The sequence below is a fragment of the Colletotrichum aenigma genome (genome assembly GCF_013390185.1).
Source record: "Colletotrichum aenigma strain Cg56 chromosome Unknown KSG_Cg56_contig02, whole genome shotgun sequence".
In the NCBI taxonomy this organism is placed as follows: domain Eukaryota; kingdom Fungi; phylum Ascomycota; class Sordariomycetes; order Glomerellales; family Glomerellaceae; genus Colletotrichum; species Colletotrichum aenigma.
The window spans coordinates 4,467,426-4,489,533 of record NW_023500908.1 but is presented as its reverse complement, the minus strand read 5'-3'; the positions used below and the strand labels follow the sequence as shown (position 1 = coordinate 4,489,533).

General features: G+C 54.0%; 5 protein-coding genes across 5 annotated transcripts; 2 read left to right on the top strand and 3 right to left on the bottom strand.

Annotated features, from left to right (window-relative positions):
- Window positions 1-325: 325 nt before the first annotated feature.
- Window positions 326-1,930, top strand: CGCA056_v003239 (Sterol uptake control protein 2; the record flags this gene model as incomplete). The annotated part of the gene is made up of 5 exons (XM_037318496.1): window positions 326-616; window positions 672-758; window positions 809-943; window positions 998-1,406; window positions 1,587-1,930. 5 exons carry the CDS (start codon window positions 326-328, stop codon window positions 1,928-1,930), a joined length of 1,266 nt encoding a protein of 421 aa, XP_037183667.1.
- A 2,795-nt stretch (window positions 1,931-4,725) lies between these two features.
- Window positions 4,726-7,104, bottom strand: VTC3 (Vacuolar transporter chaperone 3; the record flags this gene model as incomplete). Its single annotated transcript, XM_037318495.1, has 2 exons — window positions 4,726-4,818; window positions 4,870-7,104. The coding sequence occupies 2 exons, from the start codon at window positions 7,102-7,104 to the stop codon at window positions 4,726-4,728; spliced, it is 2,328 nt and encodes a 775-aa protein (XP_037183668.1).
- Window positions 7,105-7,866: 762 nt separating this feature from the next.
- Window positions 7,867-9,876, bottom strand: CGCA056_v003237 (putative sugar kinase; the record flags this gene model as incomplete). Its single annotated transcript, XM_037318494.1, has 5 exons — window positions 7,867-8,786; window positions 8,839-8,926; window positions 8,978-9,550; window positions 9,634-9,759; window positions 9,838-9,876. The coding sequence occupies 5 exons, from the start codon at window positions 9,874-9,876 to the stop codon at window positions 7,867-7,869; spliced, it is 1,746 nt and encodes a 581-aa protein (XP_037183671.1).
- Window positions 9,877-13,085: 3,209 nt separating this feature from the next.
- CGCA056_v003236 (Uncharacterized protein) lies at window positions 13,086-15,438 on the bottom strand (the record flags this gene model as incomplete). Its single annotated transcript, XM_037318493.1, has 6 exons — window positions 13,086-13,157; window positions 13,216-13,554; window positions 13,604-13,799; window positions 13,849-14,690; window positions 14,744-15,208; window positions 15,271-15,438. The coding sequence occupies 6 exons, from the start codon at window positions 15,436-15,438 to the stop codon at window positions 13,086-13,088; spliced, it is 2,082 nt and encodes a 693-aa protein (XP_037183672.1).
- Window positions 15,439-16,929: 1,491 nt separating this feature from the next.
- Window positions 16,930-18,476, top strand: CGCA056_v003235 (Succinate--CoA ligase [ADP-forming] subunit beta; the record flags this gene model as incomplete). The annotated part of the gene is made up of 4 exons (XM_037318492.1): window positions 16,930-17,073; window positions 17,162-18,311; window positions 18,372-18,407; window positions 18,472-18,476. 4 exons carry the CDS (start codon window positions 16,930-16,932, stop codon window positions 18,474-18,476), a joined length of 1,335 nt encoding a protein of 444 aa, XP_037183669.1.
- Between the last annotated feature and the right edge of the window lie 3,632 nt (window positions 18,477-22,108).

Here is a 22,108-nt window from a genome sequence, read left to right as displayed (position 1 = left end):
CCACAAGACAGCCACCAAAGCTGAGTGACGATCTGAAGGGGCCAATGAACGCTTAGGAATGATGCATCTAAGACCTGTAGCGGGCTGAAAGTCACTCCGACACCCTGCCACGATGACAATCTTGGACGCTGCCACACGTGACTTGACTTGGCTTTCTTGGGTGCTTTTCAGGTGATGGGTTCAGCGTCAGCCTGTTGTCGACGAGCCGTTGAGGCGATGGAACAAGCTTCTTAAAACGTCTAGCACGGCGATTCGTTTCTAGCTGTCAGGCTCTTTGAAACGAGACATTCATCACTAACTCCCCCCGAAGTTGAAAAACGAGAACATGGACGTCACACACCAAGGCATCCCGATTCAACCTGTCTTCAGTCTCAATGAGTATGACCTCGGGTCGGCCTTCCCGGACGAGGACCTGCTTCTCGGAGACGGGGCCGCGTACTCTAGTGAGACGCTGTCCGCCTCTCCCCCGACGGGCGCCTCTTCGGCAGTGGCTGCCAATAACTCACGTCCCGAAATTAGCACGTCAAACGCACCGGTTCAGAAGCAGAGGCTTGAACGAAGAGGACATACGAAGAGCCGAAGAGGATGCTTTAACTGCAAAAGAAGGCGGATCAAGGTACTCCACCCGTCTTTGATTTATCTGGGGTCGGTTGACCTGACCGCTTCCGCAGTGCCAGGAAACGCGCCCATCTTGTGGTCATTGTGTCAAGACCGGTTTGAAGTGCGAATATCCAAGCACGCCAACCATCACACACCAGGTACGCCAGGCGTCAATATTTCGAGTATGGCAGCTGACAATATTCTCCAGCCTCACCACCAAGTTCCGCTCTTTAGCTTGCAGGACATGAGGTTCTTCCAGCACTTCATGCTCCAGTGCTACCCGCACCACCCCATCGGCAACGAGAACATTTGGACCCACGAGATTCCATGCTTGTCTCAAAGCGTACGATCCTGCTCGCTCCCGAGGCATTTGCCACGTTCACTAACGCCTCCACAGCACGAGTTTTTAATGCACGCCATCCTCGGCATGGCGGCCTGCGATCTAATGGCCCAAGACCCGAGCCTGTTGGCCTTCGCCATGGCTCACCGTGTCAAGGCCATCAAGGCAATCAAGAAGTCTCTGGCCGAGCTTCCGACCAAGGGGACTAACATGGAGCACGCCAACGCGCTCGTAGCCACGTGCTTCGCACTGACGTTCCAGTCGACCAGCTTCGAGGATGGCATGGGCGAGTTCATGACCTTCATCAGAGGCATTCTCATCATCGGCGCGCATATGATGTGCAAAGGGACCAAGCCCGTCTTCGTCAACATGCTTGACCAGGATTCGCGGGCGGTCTTGGAGCCGAAGATGGTGAATCTTCCATTGATACGGCAGGAGTGGGCTGACGGTGCGGTTGAAGCCATTGGTGCGTTACGACATCTGTGCCGAGACGAGGTTGGGATTCAGTACTATGATATCATATACGAGTTGGCGTGCAAGATGCACACATCATCCTGGGAAGGTACCGCAAAGTCTCTCTCTATCTGCCTCAATGCTGAAGAGTTCGCCAAAAGAAGAAGAAGCTGACCTGAGCGAACCTCGAAAGCATACAGAATGATCTCGAAGCACTACGGCTGGTGGATCCAGCTGCCGCATGACAAGTTCCAGCGGGTCATCGACATGTCTAACATGACGATGGTTCTCCTGGCTACTCACTGGATCGCCGCTCAGCTAGTAATGGCATCGGTTACCAAGGCCGAGCATGAATGCCGCGAGAAAGCGCCGCCGAAGAAGGAGACGGACAACCCGGAGGACATGGGCAGCATTGTTCGCTGGCTGAGGTATCTGAACAGGCAGATAGACCATGAGCACCTCATATACAACCAGTGGCCGGTGTGGGTGGAGGACCAGATGAGTCGGGATCACTTCTTCTTTACAAAGATAGAATGAATGACCCGATGCTCCCTCAGATACAATGACGGATAGTAATCATAACTTTGGTGCTATAATCTTACATCTCCTCTCGTGTACTTGCAGCCCGCAAGACGTGCTCGAATTCGCCGGTAAGAAGCCAGCCCTACAAAGATTGCAAACTCCACTGGATCACTCACGCGTGCAGAAAACTCAAGTTCCCACACGGCGAAAACGACATGTGAGAAAGACAAGGTTCGTTCTTCCAAGACCATGGCAACAATACCGCCGATCCTCATCACCGCTCTAGTCGTCGGTGCGGGTACCCGAGGCAGGATGGGCCCCACCCGGCCCGGCACCGCCTCCACCATCATCTTGACGCACCGCCCGGACGCCCGGCTTCTCATTGGCTGAAGTGAGCAAAACGAGCAATACGACGGCCGAAAGTGGGGCCGCTGGAGAACGAGACTTCAACCATCTCACGTTTGCATTTCTGATGACCAAGGCGACCTGGAGAAAAGCTTGATTTTCTGCAATTTGGCCAGCGTTCCAGGAGGCAATTGGAAGACATACGATCAATACGCTTCGGTGACCAAGCACGTGGCGGGAAGGCGCATAGAGTTCTCCCTGCCACTTTCAGCTCTGAAAGCTGGGACGATGAGGTGGCTAGGCAGCTGCGCCTCCGGGGACGCTCGTGGAATCTCATGGGACACTATATGCTTCCTGCCCCAAGTGGTTGAGGAAGTGAATGGGCAATGTCGGACGGACGATTGCAGAGTGTGAGGCGCTGCCATTTACCGTATTCCTCGTTCTTTCTTCACGGAGGCCAACCTTTTGAAATCAAGCATACCTTGGAGAGAAAGGCCAGCTCATTTAAGGCGTGCTTCCCCGTGTCCTGAACAACCTGGTGTCGAGAGGCTTTGCATGTCTATCACCCAAGTCTTTTCAAAGACCCAACAATACTAGTATATTACATCGTCATTTGAAATTTCCCACCTCTTCAATAGCAAAGTTAACCATGTCTACGCTAACCGAAACACCTCAACCCGTTTTGCGCACATCTTCCCTCCCGTCGTACTCTTCAGCGACAGAGCTGCCGTCTTCTTCTGCGGTGAACCTGACCGAGCTATCGCCGCGAACACGGCTCTCAAACTCGCCGCCAACCTACGATGATGCCACAGCACGTTCGTTTCCCAATGCTAGCATCAGACCTCCTCCAAACACCCCAGATTCTCGCTCCTCTGACAGCTCTCCATCTCGAGCCGGCGAGTGCTTCACATCCACAGTGCAATTTCAGATCGAGTCCTCGGGAAAGCATTGGCTTTCTTTGCCGAGAGGGACAAGGCCAGACCCCATTCCAGTCTTCCGAGTCGAGGGGGGGCGCTGGAACTGCTCCACGCCAGCGTATAGGTCCCTCCGCTTCTCACGCAGCGACAACAGCTGTATCCTGATACGGGGAGACGATGCGGCTCAGATGCCCGTTTGTACAACGCTCTCTCGCTTCGGACCAGGGAAGCCTCCAGTCTTTCGCTTGCAAAACGAGAATCCGTCACTGCATGGCTCTGCAGTAGTGACAGAGATATGCGAGGAAGATTCGGACCTCCAAATACGCTCAAAATCCTTGACCTCCCGCACCCAGGTCCTCAAAACCCCATGCGGAACTTTTCGATGGCGCTACGCTTCCCGCAAAGAGCGCGCCGCTGTCGACGGTGCGGACACGCTACTCATCTGTGAGCTTGTCCAGCAGGCCATTCCTGCGAATGGGATGAAGACAGAGGAGAAGGCTTCGCGCGTCGCTCAGCTCGTACGCGGGGAGAAAACAAGAACGCCGGGGACCGGAAGGAGTACGGCCGGCAACGGGGGCCGGCTGATGATGGACTTGTTCAGGTGGACGGATTTGAAGAATGGTGGCAAGGACACTGTAGAATGCCTCATCGTTGCAAGCTGTATTTGTATGCTGAAGAAGGAGGTCGACAGGAGAAGAATGCATCAGCTGATGGCTGTTGGAGCTGGTGTTGCCATTATAGCCTGAACCTGAGGGAACTTTAGTATTCATAAAATTGGTCGTCCTAATAAAGAGGCCTCCTGTCCATTTGAAGAAGTCGAACCGGATGTGAAGGATAACATAATGCAGCTGTTATTAACTCGACATTTACGTAGAACAATGCTCACTTGGGCATATCAAATAGTAAAAAGTATTTTTACATAGAATTTGTAGCAGCTAGACAGACAAGAGTATAGCCAGCGTCAAAGTCTGCGACTACTTCGAGGCGTACTCTCTGTGGTCAGAGACCACTAATCACATTCTGCAATTGATTCTAAGTAAGCGGCAAGGAATAATGCGATAGATGACAGTGTCTTCAAAGCATCCCTTAATATTTGAAGCTGGAGTCGAAGCTTGCAACATAGCAGTCCTCATTATTTCAATGTGGCTACAGTGAGACGCGCTGCTTGACGAAATATGGCCGGTCTACACTTCCTGCGCACCATCGTCTTCGTACACGGGAACGCTAGGAAACATGTACAAGAACCACAGAGTTTGAACAGAGAGAAGTCGAGAGTTTCGAAAGCAGAAGCTCGTGTCGCCAGTGTGGTGCAATATAGTTCTACTTGACCGACAAAGAGAATGTTTTTTTTTTGATGCACAGTCCTATCCCATAAACATTTACACGATGCTTCTACATCCGCCTCCGACTGAGGTATCACGCATTATACCAAAAAAAGAGCCAAAGCAGCACCCGGCCCAAAGCCATGTTGATCACCAAACGAAATCTACGCGAGACATCTACACAGGGTTCACCCACACAATCTACACTTGTCGAGTTTCTCGTCACTTAAATGAGCTCCTGGCGGATAGGCTCACCGGTGCCGTTGATAATTTCCCAGGCCATCTTCTCCCCGTTCAGCCTCTCCATAGCACCGCGGTACTAACTTGTCGTTAGCTTTCTGTCACAGTTCAAAGATCAGCGTCAACTTACAGCGAACACAAAGTTCAACACAAGCGCAATCATCATCGCGACGCTGATAATCAACGGCCCGACGAGGTTATCAAAGTCCTTTCCGCTGCGGTCGATAATCATCTTTCTCCGGCTGTGCATCATGAAGTATCCCCACATGCCGGCAAAAACGGCGATCAAGATGTAGGCAATACCCATGACCTCGGCGAGGAAGTTCTCCCCAGCGGCGGTGTACAGCGAGACGGCCAATGCACCCAGAAGGATGCAGATGTGCTGCCACTTGAGGAACGTGCGCTCGTTGGCCAGCCACACCTTGGGCTCGATCTTGAGCTCGCCCGAGTTCTTGAGCCACTGAACCGGCTCGACAACACCTTCGGGCAGCTGCACCTGGTTCTTTTGTGCTCTCTTGGCCTTGGAGTACTTGGACAGCGAGAAACCGGGGAGGACGGAGGACAGCGTGCCATAGCTGCGCGGCTGTTGGTCGCCATTCTCCTGGTTCGAGCCAGCTTGCTGGTTCTCCGTGGTCCCCGCTTGCCTCGAGCGAGCGCTCGCCTCGGCCGCCATGCGGTTGGCGAGATAGGACGCGCCGGCCGGCGAGCTCTTGGAGACCTTGTAGGAACTGACTTTGTTGCCCAAAAAGCTGCCGACGGCCTGCTCATCCTCGGCTCGCTGGGCCCGACGCTGCTCCTCAGCCTCGAACGCCTTCTGAGGATCCTTGCGGATATCGGCTTCCAGATCGCTTAGCCAGAAAGGAAGGCTGTTGACGTAGTCTTCAAAGAGAGAGGCAACGCCGTGAACGAACTTGGAGAATCGTGGAGTGGGATGAACCAAGTGGGAACCCATGAGATCCGCGACCCACGCAGGACGCTTTCGGTTGGGGTCTTCCTTGAGCTTGATCTCCAGGATGGCGTAGGGGAAGCGAGAGACCTCGCTCTGGTTGATGGCCTTGAACGGGTAGGTCACGTTTGAACCGTCAATATCGGTGCGGTGCCACTCGGAAGGGTCACGGCAAGGCCTATCGCGATCCAAGGTGTCCTCACGAATGAAGGCAACCTCGGTGTCGATCGAGATACGGACGCGGTCGTCAGCGGGTTTCTGGAAGGCGGTGCGGGCGTAGTTGGCGCGAAGTACGGGCTGGAGCTTGTTCTCTTGAACGAAAGCCTGAAGCGCCTGGACGGTGTTTTTGAAGTTTTCAATTTCCTCGGCCTGGACGCCTTGTCGCTCCATCTTTTGCACCGTCTTCTCCATCTTGTATGTTCCGTCGATGAACGGCTTGATGTACTTGTCTTTGATCGTGAACTTGCGCTCCTCGCTGGATCCCTGCTCTCCGACAATCTTTTGCTCGATGAACAGGTCAGGCTTAGAGCTCAACTGTCCGTACCAACGCACGCGCAGTGAAGAGGCCTCGGCCTTGCGCTCCACCTTCTTTCCATAGAGGTCGAACTTGGGGCTGTCGAAGTAGAGCGACGTAATCGTAGGGTCGCTGGAGCCGTCGAGTTCCCTGGCCGACTGTTCGCTGTAGACAAGCGCGGGAAGCCGTCTCATGATGTACGTCTTCACCTCCAGCAGGTTGTCCGGATGCACCCAGAACTTGTGGGCAGTGTACCTCTCTCCGTTATGCGTCTCGCCTTGGCTTTCCAGGTCCAAAGGCTGCTGATCGGCGCTGCCCTCGTCAAGTTGTTGACGGATAGCGTAGTACATGATGGATAGCTTGTTGAGCAATGGCGAGTAGCCCTGCTCGGAGTTGAAGGGCCGCTGCGACAGGCTCAGCTGCATCATCGGGCGCACCTTGTAGCGGTCGCCTCTCTTGCGATCGTGCTTCTTGACGATCTTGAGGAAGCCCGTGTAGTTGATATTGCTGTACCTCTTGAGCTCCGAGATCTCGGTCGTGATCTTATCCAGCTCCGCTTCAATGTCCTTCAGCTTCTGGGCCGTCGCGGCGTCGGGCTTCTTGGCTTCGGACCCGTCCTGTTCCTCCCCCTCGCTGGCCGGCGGCGCCAGATCCTTGAGTTTCTCGAACGCGGCATCGATGCGATCCTTCAGCGCGTTGAATGTCTCCTCCTGAAACTGCGCGACTTTCTCGAGTTGGGTGTTGAAGATCTCGTCGCAGAATCGGTTCTCGTCCTCCTCGGTCCACGCGACATCCTCGTCGTCGTACTTGTCCTCTCGCAGAAGGGACTTGAGCTTCGCGTAGTCAATGTACTTGTCTTTCCAAGGCGCATAGATGGCCTGCCGCAAAGTCTTTCCGAATCGCATGGTGGGCTCGTGGCAGCGGCGGCTGCAATTGCTGCTAGGGGCTCTTCGGGAGGGATCGTTGGTGAAGCTGGCGAGCTGTGAAACGTGCGCTTTGTTTATCGGTCGTCGAGGGATTGAAACGGGCCAGTGCACGTCACGAATTTGCCTAGATTTTGTTCTCGATCAACTAGATCCGAGCCGGCAGGCCTAGGAGGAGGAAATTTAAAGAGGCAAAAGTACAACGGAGAAAGAGAATAGAAAAACAAGCTTCGGCCGTTGCAAGGTGATGTCTGTCGCCTTGGTCCGTGGCAGCTGAGGCGCGGCCCCACACGCCTCTCCCCGTTGCAGCATCACAACTCCACCGTCCCGCTACCTACACTGCTAGCGCAGAGGCCATTGCCCTATCAGCTGCTATGTTCAAAGGCACGTGTATTCGCTACAGATGCGGACGTGCAGTAACGAAACCCGCAGCTACCCCTGCTTCACTGCGGCATCCTCGCTGTTCGCCTCAAAACATTCGCGAGCCGCAATGCGACCGACCCACGGTTCCACGTCGGATTAGTATGAAATCTCTTTTGTGTGAAGAACTTCTATGTTCGTAATGAACGACTATTATCATTATCGTTGAAAACCCCTCGAAACAAGCCATCCAGAGGGTGACCGCAATCCATGGTCTGAAAGCCGCAAATCCCCTGAGCCAAGCCGTCTAACCCACGCCGAAAGATTCCGTTTCCCCTTTTTCATCTCGTCAATCCGTCGTCAGTCCGTGGAAAAGAAAATGCCCTAGTTCTGCAGCCACTGGTCAACGGCGACATCAACATGCTTGCGGTACTCTTGCTGCGTCTTGCACTGCTCGAGGAAGACCTTGTACTTGGCGTCAAAGAGGAACTTCTCGCCCTTCAGAGTGCCGGGCTTGACAAGCTTGCCAGGCTTGCTCATGCGATCCATAATGGACCACAGGTTCTCCGTGGTGCCGTCCTCGGACGCGGTGGCCGCCTTGGCACCCAGCATGGCGGCGCCGTGGACGACGGCAGCGTTGACGTAGCGGGGCACCAGGACGGGCATGTCGCAGATGGTGGCCATCAGGTCCATGAGCAGCGGGTTTTGGCACTGGCTGCCGGACATGAAGATGGTGTTGAGGACGTGACCGGCGTTGTTCATCGACTCGACGATCTGGCGCGTCTGCATGGCAATGAACTCCATCGTCGCGTAGTACCATAGCGCGAGGTTGTCTGTCGTCTTGTCGCTGCTCAGGCCAATGACGGCACCCTTCATGTTGGGGTCGGCAACGGGTGATCGGTTGCCCCAGAGGTCGCCATAGAAGAAGAAGTGGCGGCCCAAGTAGGAGATGGAAGGAGCGTTCGCCTTCTCTCGCATGTACTCCAGATGAGCGTTCAGGAAGTCGTAAATGTTCTTCGACTCGGCCGTGGCAAGCGCCTGGGTCTCGACGTATGCGGGATGGATATCGAGAATGTGACGGAGGAGCTCGCCGGTGGCGGACTGACCACCTTCAGCCATCCAGAACTCGGGCAGAAGCACATCGCGGTAAGGACCCCAAACGCCGGGCACGAACACAGCTTCTCGGGACATGGCCAAGTGGCACGTGGATGTTCCGGCAACCGCCGCCAACCTATGGAAAGCCTGGGACAGGTCGTTCTTGGGCGCCTCCTCATCGAGATGATCAGGAGGGAGCTCGACCTTGGCTCCGACGGTGCCGATCCATCCAGCGTAGGCGTCAATGACACCACCACCGACGGGCGATGCCCTCGGGAAGTCCCAGCTCCCGGGCGGCCTTCTTGCTGAGAGTTCCGACGAGCTCGCCGGCACTCTGGTACTTTCCGTTCTGCGATTCTTGTTAGCCAAATGTCCTCGATCCGCGGGAACCGGCGCTCACCACCCCGTTGACGCCGCCCATGCGCTTGAAGTTATCGTTGCAAAGGTCTTCCAGACCGATTGTTGTAAGGAAATCCTCCTGCCAACCCTTGACGCTGCCGTCGACACCAACAGGGACGTAGCCCTGCTTGCAAACGGTGCTGCAGAAGCTCCGCGTCTCGTTGCCGGTGGCCATATGCGTGAGGGCATCCGCGAGGTCGTAGAACTTGCAGCGGTCGAAGAGCTCCTTGGGCATGTGGTTCTTGAGCCAGAGCACCTTGGGTATCTCCATCTCGATGCTCATGGTGCCGCCGACGTACTTGAGCAGGTTGTGGCCAGTGGCGTTGATCTTCTCCGTCTCCTCGACGGGACGGTGGTCCAGCCAAAGGATGACGTTGCGGTCATTGCCATCGGCGTTATCGAAGTCGGGGCCTGTGACAGGGACAGGAACATCGGTGTCGTCTCTGAAGACGGCGAGGGAGCAGGTAGCATCGAAGCCGATTCCCTTGATCTTAGCAGGGTCAACCGAGGAGTCGATGAGGACCTGCTTGACGCAGAGGCAAATGCATGCCCAGATGTCTGTGGTCGATTGTTCCTGCCGATAGTTAGCTTACTTTGTCTCGGTGGCGGAGGCTGTCGTAAAGCTAGAGAATACAATGGGAGGACCGGGAGACTCACGTAGAATCCGGTCTCTGGCTGCCAGAGCTTGATGGGCTCGGTGGCCAGGGCCTTGATATCGCCGGTCTCATCAATGATGCAAGCTCTGGCGGAGCCAGTGCCCACATCAATTCCGATGTAATGATCCTATCGATTGCTTCAGTCAGTGGCCCGCGCTCGTGTCGAGGGAGAGATGAGCTGGTGAGCTCTCCGTTGGCAACTCACGAGAAGTTGGGGGGGCCTGGAGGGAGGATTGTTAGCCATTTTGAAGCTCTTTTGTTAAGCCAATGTGAAGCCAAAGGATCAGGATACTGTTGTGAGCGCGATCAATAGCTTCACAAAGGGAAAAGAAAACACCATAGAGATAAAACTCACTCCATCTGTGGCAGATATTCACCCATTCACGCGGTATTGTATGACGTAGTGCAAAGTTGGGAAGGTGAGACTTTGGGGTCTCGTTTGTTTTTGTCGACTGGTGAAAGATTTTAGCACGAGTGGGAAGGCAGTAGAAGTTTTGGGTCCTCCAGGTCCATTAATCAATGGCACCCAGAGAAAAAAAGAGGAGTGAAGAGGAGCTTTCTTAAGAAGGGAGCTGGACCTCAACACGAGCTGGAGGGGCGGCTGGAGACAAGACAGACAAACACACACACCCACCCCACGACCGTCAACGTCTGGACCACCACCTTCAACACTTCTACGACGGGGATTGAGCTTGGTGCTCGCGCCGCCTGCCCAGGACCTGGACCCCTTTTGCCCCTCCATTGGGTGGGGTAAGTACTGCGTAGGTAAGGTACAAGAGCTACCCTGCGCATTTGTAGGCCATCGCTTGTACACGATGCGGAAGAGGGCCAAGCTAGAATCCAGCAGACTGGCAGAAATCAGAGACTCAAAGTAGCCAAACCACAAAAATGATGGCAAGCTCGGGATGGATCCGCGGCCTGTGTCAGCTGCAATTCCAAGCGCTATCGGGTGCCGGCCAGGCTCACCCTCGTACCGGGGGCAACACCGATGGGATGGAGGGGTGTGGAGGGGGGCATCCACTTCGATATGCGGGCACCCACCCAGCCCGCAGCACCGACCGACCACAAGCCGCGCCGCAAGGGACCTTCGGGGGACCTGAACCTAACCTCCACTGAATTCGGGGTGTGTCCAGCCGCCTGTTGGGAGCCAAGCAACCATGGAAGGAGCCCAGTCCATCGCCAGCTCTGCCCGTCGAATCGAATCTGCTGGTCGCTGGACTGCAGCAAGGGGGGTTACACCGTGGGATTTCCGGGGCTCGGGGAAGCAGCCACGACGTCTGGGAAGGTCCCTGAATGGCCAGGCCCCCAACCTAATGCTCCAGAACTGGTATGCTCCGGGAGAGCTAATCCATCGCCTCTTCTCTCCCCAGTCGCTCTGGTCTCGCCCCAAGTGCCTACCTACACCAAGTCCAGAACAGAGCTCTTTGGGTAACTGGAGGCAAAGTCGAAGGCCACGGAAAGGAAGCATAACCCCGCCAAATGACAGCATTCTCCACATGCTTCCAGAAGGGGTTGCGACACCATCCGTGAACAGGCGGGCTACTTTATTTTAGCAAGACCTGGAGAAACACTTGGCTAGGTGGTGACGGCTGACGGGAGTTGTGCGTCAACCCAATGCTCGCTCGCTCTCTCGCTCAGAAACGAGCTTGGGACCTCCCTCCACAATTATGATGTTGCTTTTGTTTGAATTTCAATGTTATTTCGTCCCGTCTCCGTCACCGCCACCACACCCGTTGGGCCCCAATGCTACCTAGCATCTACCACTGACTACCTTACATCCTAAATACACTGCCCATGTAACAGCTATTCAGCATTTTGACATCCGAATCAGACTAATTCAACCCAATGGGTTTCAACGTAGAACATCGTGCTTGTAGGAGTCTCTGTGGTCTAATCAAACAACGCAATGGCTCATTAGATAGCAAAGACTAGATAGCAAAGCAACTTCTTCTATCAAAAGACGGTCAGACAGCGGTACTTACTTACACACGGAGATCTGCATACACCCCCAAGAAAACAATGAGGCACCAAGCCCCGAAAGAAGCAAAAAGAAGGCGAGACACAAAAGAGACAAGGGCGCCACGTCGGGAAGCCCAAAAAGGATGGTCCGGCTGCCATCCGCCGCCTCCCGTCTCAAGCCACCAGTGTCTTCGACCTTGCCAGTGTGCTCATGGACTGCCACCGACGTCGTCGTGGGGTGCTGAGCGAGTCCATCCTGCACTATCCCCATACTATTTCCTTCTCCGTCCTTTCCGCCTCCATGCGACCCAATCGTGGCCCAACGCCTCCAGTCTCTCTCTCTCCCGCTCCCCCTCTAAGTTCACACCAATCTACGAGTGCCTCTTGTGACCGATCTAAACGGAGGTCGGAAACATTGCCAGGAACCAGCCGCAAGAGAGCATCGCAGCAGGCCGCGTTCCAGCCCGCTCCGGCAACATTTCCATGCGCCTACACCATATCGGAGTCGCCCACGCGCTGCAATACAATGAAAAAGGGTTGACATGCAAGGATTCCTACAGATGCGCGCTGCGTTCCCTTGCAACCCTCCTCCCAACTAGCGCAGAGTCAAGACTGTGGGGAGTGGGTGGTGGGATGCGATGCAACAGCAAAATCCATGATCACAAGAGCTCATGTGGAGAAGCGTCGAGAAATTTCATGGGGCGCGACTGGATTTTGCATGGCTTCGAGATTCCAATAGAAGAGGTTGCTTGTCATCGCCATCACGGTTTCCACGGAATCTTGCATGTTTTCGGCATTTCATTATTAAAGCCAAGGTGATATCTGACCCCCCAGAAGCACGATAAACACGAGTTGTCACGATACGTGAAAAAAGTGTCTGCCCGCCATGTGAGCATCAAACCCCTGATGCCCGCTGCGCTGTCAGACGTCTGGATTTGCGGTGTGTCTTGGTTGCTTTCTCAGCCCTCGTCTCTTCCCCCTTGCGCATCGTCTATAAACATCATCTCCGCTCATGTAGCCATAGCCTAGCCTTGCCGAGCATGTAGGTTGACCGCGATACCAAGGAGCTCGTCCGCCGATCCCCTGCCCGGCAACTCCGACGAACGGAGGAGCTTCGAGAATCACCACCACAGATGCGTCTTCCCACCTGGCGCCCGCACCTCTGCTATTCCGTATGTGCCGATCCCCCCACGATCGACTCTCATCTCTTCCACCCGGGCCTTAGTCCATGGATCCCGTTTTTTCTTATTCTCTGTTGTCGGATGCGTTGGCGTTTTTGCTTGTGTGACAAGTGTTTCGATTCGCCCACACCGCCTTCCAATCACTTGTTTCGTAAATGTCAACGACTCGCTTGGCAACGCGTAATGCCACCAGAAAGTGTGCCTCGTGTGTTCAAGATGCAGATATGGTGTCTTCTAGACCTCCCCTGAATGATCTGATGCCGCCCCACGAGGCCCTGTCAATATGCCGCTTCCCACCGGTTCGATGCAATCGCTAGTAATCGAGCTCTGTTTCCCATTTTCTGTTTTCCGCCTTCACTCTTCCTCGATGAGATTTGTGGTCACCCTGTTATGGATGTCAACGAATGTTGGCCGATAAACCTTCTTGGTTGCGCACTGCTTACCTCCGCCTTCCGCTTGCGGTGCATCGGCTCGGGGGTACTCCTCGAGTATGTCGGGGTGCTCCCCCGGGCTTGTGTTGCCTCCGCATGGCAGCTGTAATGGTATGCCCGGTTGCCGACTAGAATTGTATCCAGCCAAACCCATTCCTGCGCCGTATCCAGCCACTTGTTCTCGAACTTTTCTTGACATATAGGGCAGACACTGTTGATTCTGCTTGACGCATCTGGCACAGGGATGTACTTGGGCTTGGCTTCCTTCTTCTCCTTGCCGGGGCTAGACGAGGCATCGCCCGTAGATGGCGGGTGGTCGACATCGATTGCTTCTCGTGACTTGAGCCAGTCCTGTGAAATATTAGATACTGCCACACCTCAAACCAGACAAGAGACTTACGTTATTGTCGACATACCAGCTGCGATGCTGGCCTCGCTTCTCTGCTTCTGCAAGCCGTTGGTGAGCTTTGAAATGCCAATCCATGTGCGCCATCTTCTTCTTTCTGCCCTCCTCATCTGTCTTGAATCGTCTGCCGCATTGCGTGCATTGCGGTCCTAATTGCTCATAGATTGACGCAATCAAATGCGGCTGGTATCTACAGAAGAGTGAGTCCAGTGACATCCATAGTCACGAGAAAAACTTACTGTTGTTTGAGCGCTGTGGCATCTAGCTGGTTCGCGTTCATATTCGGCATGGGAGGTCGCGGCATGCCAGCTAGCAAGCTGGCAATGTTCGGAGGCAACAAGCCGGGCGGCAGCATAGGCATTCCCGGAGGGGGAACTGGCGCGGGAGCCGGCGGTGCTGGTGTTGGCGTAGCACTTGGCACACCTCCAGACAGCAATCCCGCTTGCCGCAATCCTGCAAGCAAGGCCATAGGGTCCGCGGCGGGCGGAGCGCTACTCTGCCGTTGAGGCTCGGCTCTTTGTGGTGGAGGAGATCGGATCGCCATATTCGGGAACGGCGGAGGCGGCGTTGGTGTTGGTGCTTGTGGTGTAGCTGATTGACGGGTCAACAGAGCAGCAAGAGCCCCTTGGCCGAAGAGAGCGTCAAGTGTCACGCCTCCTGACTGCTGAGGAGGTCCGGACGGCGGTACTACAGGTGCCGTAGCAGCGGGCGGTGGATGATGGGGGACAGGCGTAGCAGCAGGGGCATGACCCTGGGCCGCGAACGGCCTCACTTTTACAGCAAGATCGGCTACTTGATTCTTTATAAGGACCAATTGGTCCTGAGGCAAGTTCTGGTGCTGGAGCAAGTTCTGCACATCCAACAATGCCTTAAGTCTTTGATGAACACTATGATCATGTGGGTTCTGCGCAAACTCCAACTTCGACGCATCGATCAACTTCTGGATATCTTGACCCAGAGAATCTTTGCTTATCACACCAGTCTGAGCACCCGCGAGCCCAGCGTGTGGCATTTGTGGAGGGGGCTGGTAGGGACCAGGGGCCGCTGAAGGCGGCTGAGCGCTGTACGATGCTGGCGGGGGCTGTAAGTGAAGTTAGCATGAGTGACGGATACCCAACGAACGGATTGACGTACTGCATATGGCGCCATTGACGGATGATGTGGGAGCGGGGCACTTGGAGGTCGGTTTCCGTTCGGCTGTTGCATAGGAGGCGGCTGGCCGTAGGGTCCTTGGTGATTCGATCCAGGTCGCACACCTGGAGGCGTGGGCGTCTCGCGATACGGCGCACCAGGTCGTCCACGGCCGCGGCCTTGTTGAGCTTGAAGAGCCGACGTCCGGGCTTTCATGAGTGCGCTCTCGATGGGCTGGGTGACTTCCGGAGCAAAGACTGGACGCTTGTCCAGAGATCCGGGAACAGGTTCCTTCCATGTGCGCAACATCTCATCCATCTTGCGGCGTACTTGGCCGTCGACTGCGGCATACGCTTCCATGAACGTTTGGTATAGCTTGGCTCCGAAGAAAAGGGTGTACGGAGTTCCGACATTCTTGACGATCGAATCGAGGACGTAAAGGGCTGGCAGCTTCTTGTGTGCAGGGGCCTGGGGAATATGTCAGATGTTATATAGCGATGCAGATGGAGAGCAAGGGAGGCTCAACCTACCTTCAAGATGTGGTCCTGCAGCACTTCAGAGATGACCTGTGCATGTTCGGTCTGTTCTCTTGCAATCATTGTAAGATTGCTAATTTCGAAGCGCACGTTGGTAGTCAGGTCCTCAAGAGCCTGGCGGTAATCTTCCGCCACTTCGGCGGCGGAGGATTCGTATGACATTGTTGTGAAAGTCCCCTTGGGTTGCGAGATTTGATATTGTGTTTGATCTGTCAAGAGCACGCGAGCAAAAGCGAGCAAAAATTGCAGAAAAGCGAAGGGGCGACAGGAAACACCTCAAGTCCTTGTCGGCCCTTCACCGTGAGCACTGGAAAGCACGAGTGAACCACCGTTATTTGAGAAGCACAGCACTGTCGTTCTGATGGGAAAAAGACGACGCTGGTAACCTAAACTGGGAGGGCCGAAGTGCAGTTTCCAACTCTTGCGTCCAGGCTTCCTCCTGCTCAATCCCCCCCACCAAGCCAACCAGATCCAAGCAGATGGCGCGGTAACCTCTACAGCATCATCCGACGGGAGCTATCGCATCCACTTGAAGTATGCAATGGTGTCTCTGTGTGATGTATGTGGACGTAGGGGAGTGTCGCGACGACGGCGCGGAGCGGGTGGCTTTGGCGGTTGGGCGATCACGAGGGTATCGTTGTGGCGATACTCTGTCAGGAAGTCAATCAATATGAAGGCGTTTCCGATGGATGTTCGCGTCGTCAGCGACCAAGGTCGTCTTTGCAAGGTGTTGTTGAAGGAAAGTTGATGGATTAGGCGGGACCTCGGACGTGATTGACGTGCTAAATGAGGCGTCAGAGTGCAACAATGCCAGCCAAAAACCTAAGGTACCTGCCCAAGCCCATGTCCTACCGAGCTCACGTGTTTTGGCAGTGCACGGTCCAGGAGCTGTGGCTGGAAGCAGGAACCAGGAGTCCCAGTTTTGGATTGGATGACAACCATCGAGTCAAACTACGCTTCAAGGTGGTTGCTATCTCTTATCTAATCGCTGGAATCAAGTCTCTTCTGGATGCAACAGCCCGGTACATATAGCACAGCTACTTTCAGGCCCTTGATGCAATGCCACTCAAATGCAGGAATACTTAGGATGCGTATTTAAGGACGGAAATATTGCACCTCTGACTTTTTGGCGCCTGCTCCATGGGAAGGGTTTATACCTGATGGTTTTGGCTCATTGCACTTCGATACGGATAAAAGGTCACTTATCTTGGTTGCCTTAGGTAAGCAGGCGTCCTATCCCACCTACCTGACCTGCTGCACCGTCTGAGCGGCGGTGCATCCTTTTACCGGGTGCTCGGTCCAGCGTTCCCTTTGCAGGACACAGGACAGCTGTCTCGCTTCGGTTGAAGCTTTGTTCCGGGCGAAAAACAGCCAGTCGGGGCCGGGAATTCCCGCGGACCAGCAGACACACCTCTGGTTTTCTGCATTGCTGTGATAGCGCTTTTCCCGTGAAGCCCCCGATTGCATCACATTACATCCGCCTTGGACTTTTTGGTCCTTGTCTTCCCTTTTTGGCCCTTTCGTCACTGAAAGCGCCTTTTCCATTCTCCCACTTGGACCCTCTCCCCTCTACGGTTTCGATTTCCTCGAAAAGGTCCCCTCTCCTTTTTCCTCACCCCTCGTCGCGACACGCTTCAATACACATCTTCGACAATGTTCAAGCTCGGACGTAGCCGTTTGGCTTCCGCCATCCCCTCGAGGCTCGCTGCCCCGGCCGCCAGATTCCCCGGTGTTGCTCAGCAACAAAGGAGAAACCTGAGCATCCACGAGTACCTCTCCGCCGACCTCCTGCGCCAGGTAAAACGTCCCGCGATTGCGCCCCACTCTCCTCAAGCCAGGTTTTCAGGAGCTCCCTATCAACTAACATCTGTCGCATTCTCGATAGTATGGAGTCGGTGTTCCCAAGGGCTCCAATGCGAAGACCGCCGCCGAGGCCAAGGCCATTGCGAAGGAGATTGGTGGTGAGGACATGGTTATCAAGGCCCAGGTTCTCGCTGGTGGACGTGGAAAGGGTACTTTCGACAACGGCCTGAAGGGCGGTGTTCGCGTCATCTACTCGGCTCACGAGGCCGAGATGTTCGCTGAGCAGATGATCGGCCACAAGCTCATCACCAAGCAGACCGGCGCTAGCGGCCGCCTCTGCAGCTCCGTCTACATCTGCGAGCGCAAGTTCGCCCGTCGCGAGTTCTACCTCGCCATCCTGATGGACCGCGCCACCCAGGCCCCCGTTATCGTTTCCTCCTCCCAGGGCGGTATGGATATCGAGACTGTCGCGAAGGAGAACCCTGAGGCCATCATCACCACCAACATTGACATCAACAAGGGTGTCACCGATGAGATTGCCCGCGACATCGCCGTTAAGCTCGGTTTCTCCGAGCAGTGCATCGAGGATGCCAAGGACACCATCCAGAAGCTCTACAAGATCTTCGTCGAGAAGGACGCTACCCAGATCGAGATCAACCCCCTCTCCGAGACCTCTGACCACAAGGTTCTGTGCATGGACGCCAAGTTCGGCTTCGACGACAACGCCGACTACCGCCAGAAGGAGATCTTCACCTGGCGCGACACCACCCAGGAGGACGCCGACGAGGTCCGCGCCGCCCAGTCCGGCCTGAACTTCATCAAGCTCGACGGTGACATCGGCTGCCTGGTCAACGGTGCCGGCCTGGCCATGGCCACCATGGACATCATCAAGCTCAACAAGGGCGCCCCGGCCAACTTCCTCGACGTCGGTGGTGGTGCCACCCCCGCTGCCATCAAGGAGGCTTTCGAGCTCATCACCAGCGACCCCAAGGTCACTGCCATCTTCGTCAACATCTTCGGTGGTATCGTCCGCTGCGACCTGATCGCCCACGGCCTCATCAACACCGTTAAGGAGCTTAACCTCAAGATCCCCATCATTGCCCGTCTGCAGGGCACCAACATGGAGGCCGCCCACGAGATCATCAACAACTCCGGCATGAAGATCTTCTCCATCGACGACCTCCAGACTGCCGCCGAGAAGGCCGTACAGCTGTCCAAGGTTGTGAAGATGGGTAAGTTAATCCAGCCTTCGCTATGTGTCTGAAATGAATTGTGCTAACTGGGACTTTCAGCTCGTGATATTGACGTCGGCGTCGAGTTCACCCTTGGTATCTAACTCTAGCGTTGTGTTTAGACTGGCCTCGCCCTGTACATTAATTAACATAGCCCTAGGTTGATGGCGCTAGCACTGGGAGCCAAATTCAAACTGTGTTCAATGTCATCTCGAAGTCTCTCGTTGTTCAGTGTGATGGTGACCCTTCTTATTTCCGCTGTGCCGCGCATGTAGTCCTGTCCACGGATAGAGTGACCAGCCTAAATCGTGCCCCATTCTGAATGTGAAACATGTAATTCAACATACCAACAGTTTATATAAAGGACGAAGTTCCTCTTACTAATTCGGTGAACTAGAACTTGGTCAGTCGTCATCAAGGCGACCTGTAAGCAAGTGGGACAAGTGACGGTGAGGAAACCTCGGGATGAAAATAAGCAGCTCATCATACATGTGTCTCATTCAAAGACAGGCACGTCAAAGTATGATTCAATTTCTGACCTTTTTGGCGCCACATGGTCGCGGCAATGGCCCAGGAGGCAGTGCTGGCGCTTCTACGCAGTGTTCGAGATTAAGCGAAGAGGGAGCGCGGCTGGCCGTGTAAATGGCCTAGAATTGCTTGTGTTAAGAAAAAGAAAATGGAAGCGCGGAAGACGGCAGCATACAAGAGACGTGGTGGAGTTTGACAGCTAAATTTGGGCATCGCGAAATGAGGTGCAAAGCGAGCGGGCGCTTATTAGGCGACCTCGGTGGGCCATATGCAGAAAGAATCTGGACTCGGAGCCGACTTCATCTGGAATTCTGTATGCATTTTATGGCGCTTGAGGCACGGTCAATTTGTCATTCTTCTTCCGTCGAGGGCATGCCCAATCCTGCGGTTTCATGCTCAGGTTTCATGCGATGAAGGTGCGTCGTGATCATTGCGCAGGCCGTGAGGCATCATATATGTGACGAGCTAGAGTGGGGAGCTTAGGCCGACCACTCAGCTTGCCAAGAAGAAGAACGGAACCGAAATCATGAAGAAATCGAGGGTATTAGATTGGCATTCGAGTGATTGACATCATCGCGGTGATGCCTCGGCTTACTGCAGTGCCTGGGGCAAGCCGCCAGACTCATGAAGCAATAATGACTGAGGTGTAGACAAAATATATTCGAAATATATTCAGCACAGGGCTACCTTCAGCCACACATACTTTGCTCTCATGACCAAATGATTGATTGTGAATCGAGCAACCATCCGAATATGTCTGCATACACAAACCTCGTGAGGCGGATGCTCCATGTATAGCCATCATCAGCTTGGTGGAGTGGCTTAGAGGCTGTCGGTATTGTAGTGGGGATTCCGTATCGTATCGCTCGGAGGTGGTTGCCAACCGGTGCTGTGAAGCTCCATCGCACTCGGGACAGCCAACACAATACAGTCCGTTGCATTGACAGCGTCCGCCCCTAACTTTGACCTGGAAGGAAAATTTTCTGCTAGCCTAAAACCCCCTAAATTACTATAAATTTCACACCTTAATAGCTCTATACGTATATAATATATGAGAATAAAAGAGATTTCGTCATAATTACTTAATTAAGGGCTATTAATTAATATATATTTTTATTCTTACGTATTATATACGTATAGAGCTCTTAAAGTATAAAATCTAAGGTAATTTAGGGGGTTTTAGGCTAGTAGAAAATTTTCATAATACCAAAAAAAAAAGACCTCTACTTAAAAAACTTCTTAAAATTAGTTTTAAATTTATACTTTAATAACTCTATATATATATATATTATACATAAGAATAAAAAAGATATTATTATAATTATTTAATTAAGGGCTATTGATTAATATATTTTTTATTTTTACGTATTACGTACGTATAGAGCTATTAAGGTGTGAAATTTAGGGTAATTTAGTAGTTTTTTAGTAAAATACCCCCTTTTTTTTGCCTTTTTCGGGCCATAAAGTAGGGGGTGGACGCTGTTAATGCAACGGACTGTAGCGTCTCTTCTCAGTTGGCTCAGCTGCAGCACGGCAGGGGCTGCTTTGCCGCTCGCACTTCAATGCCCTCTCGACTGGCAGCCTATCGGCAGTTCTGGCGCCTGCAGGGGTCGCCCAGCGGGTCTTTGTGCCTGACATTCGGCCGGCGGCTGTCTCTGCTAAACTCGCATGAAACAAAGTCTGGTCGCCCGTCATCCAATCAATCCGTCTTCGACGCCAACAACTGAGAACATACCATGTTCCTTCAACCCATTGCCATGCACTAGTTCTATCTGTTTGCAACTTCTCAACTGCAGCACATCCCTATTCACGTTACTTCTGCTATCTCTGTATCCATGTCTACACCGTTGGCCTCGCTCCCAGGCCCTGTCTTTTTGCCTCCCTCTGGCCTGGTCTATCGCCTCATCCCACCTCGAAGCGCCCCTTCATATGTTCGCTTGCTATTCTTTACAGGCCCCGCCAGCCGTCTGTGACTGGTCCATGATGGCAACGATGGTGGCCAGTGACTTTCAATGCACGATTGGATGAAAGCGGCCCACGCCACTCATGCCACACCCATGGTCTCTGCTTCCCGGGGCCCTGCTTCGTCTCGTCTTCGCTCTTGATCAGCCCGGGGGATCTTCAACAAAGCTGAACGTTCACAGGCCATCAGCAGCTCCGGCTCGAGTATGGGCTCACGCACATGCTGCAGGTCCCCGCTGCCCGACCCGTAAGATGGAAAGCAGAGGCCCGGACGAAAGACACCCGCCTAGACGCCTTGGACTTGTGGTTCAGCTGGTGCTGCGAGTGCTCGACCAGGGGACCTCATTGAAACCACGTCTGCTCGCAGGAGCACGGCAACGTCTGGAACCTCGACCGCAGGTACAGCAAAGCAAGGCATCTCCTCACGTTGCCGCCACCTCCACCGCTCTAGTGCCCGTCCACATGCCCACAAGCGTGGTGTTCCCATCCCATAATCCTGGTCGTGCTTCGTGCCGCTGCTGGGATGCGAGAGAGAAAGAGAGAGAGAAAGTAGAGATGGAGGAGGAAATGCTAGATCGTCTAAGCCGTTCGTGAGAGAACCCTTGGAGGTCTCCTCATCCCTCCTCATCGACCATCCCCCACCGACGCATCCCGGCCCTGAGGGTCCCTTCGCGCTGCTGAATGGATTGGTTGATGGCTGCGCGAAACTTTTACCTGCATTTCGAAACGGCGAATAGGGAGGGTCACCGGGCAGGCACCCTCGGTCAAACCATACCTGCCCTACCTGACTTGACTTTGCTCTTGTGTTCCCGTTCAAATAGGAAATTCCTAGTGACGCGCAGGAGGAACAATACACTGTTTCTGCTCTGCATTATTTTTTCTTATGCTGTCACCCAATCTTTCCCAGAGCTTAACAAAAAAAGGCCAGGCACTCGGAGCAACAAGTTCTTGTCCGTATTAAAGGAAGGAACTCCCCGTCCCTCCTTCCTTTGACATCGACTTCACCCACCGGTCCTTTGGCAGGCGCTTCCTCACCCCTCCTTCCCCATTGAACAGCTGTGGACAATCCTGTTCTTGGGTCTCAACTAATCCTGTTCACGTTCAGTCTTTCCTCTCTTCTACCCACAACTCTGTGTGAAGCTCTCCGTTGCACCACACCACTCTCCCTATATCAACGCACCTTCTGGACTGGTTTCCAGAAAAATTGTCCATCAGCCTCATAATCATCTCACATTCTCTCGACAATCTTGCGACAGATCACTAGTCACAATATTTTGGGTTGCTCAGTCTGATTGACTCGACTGTTT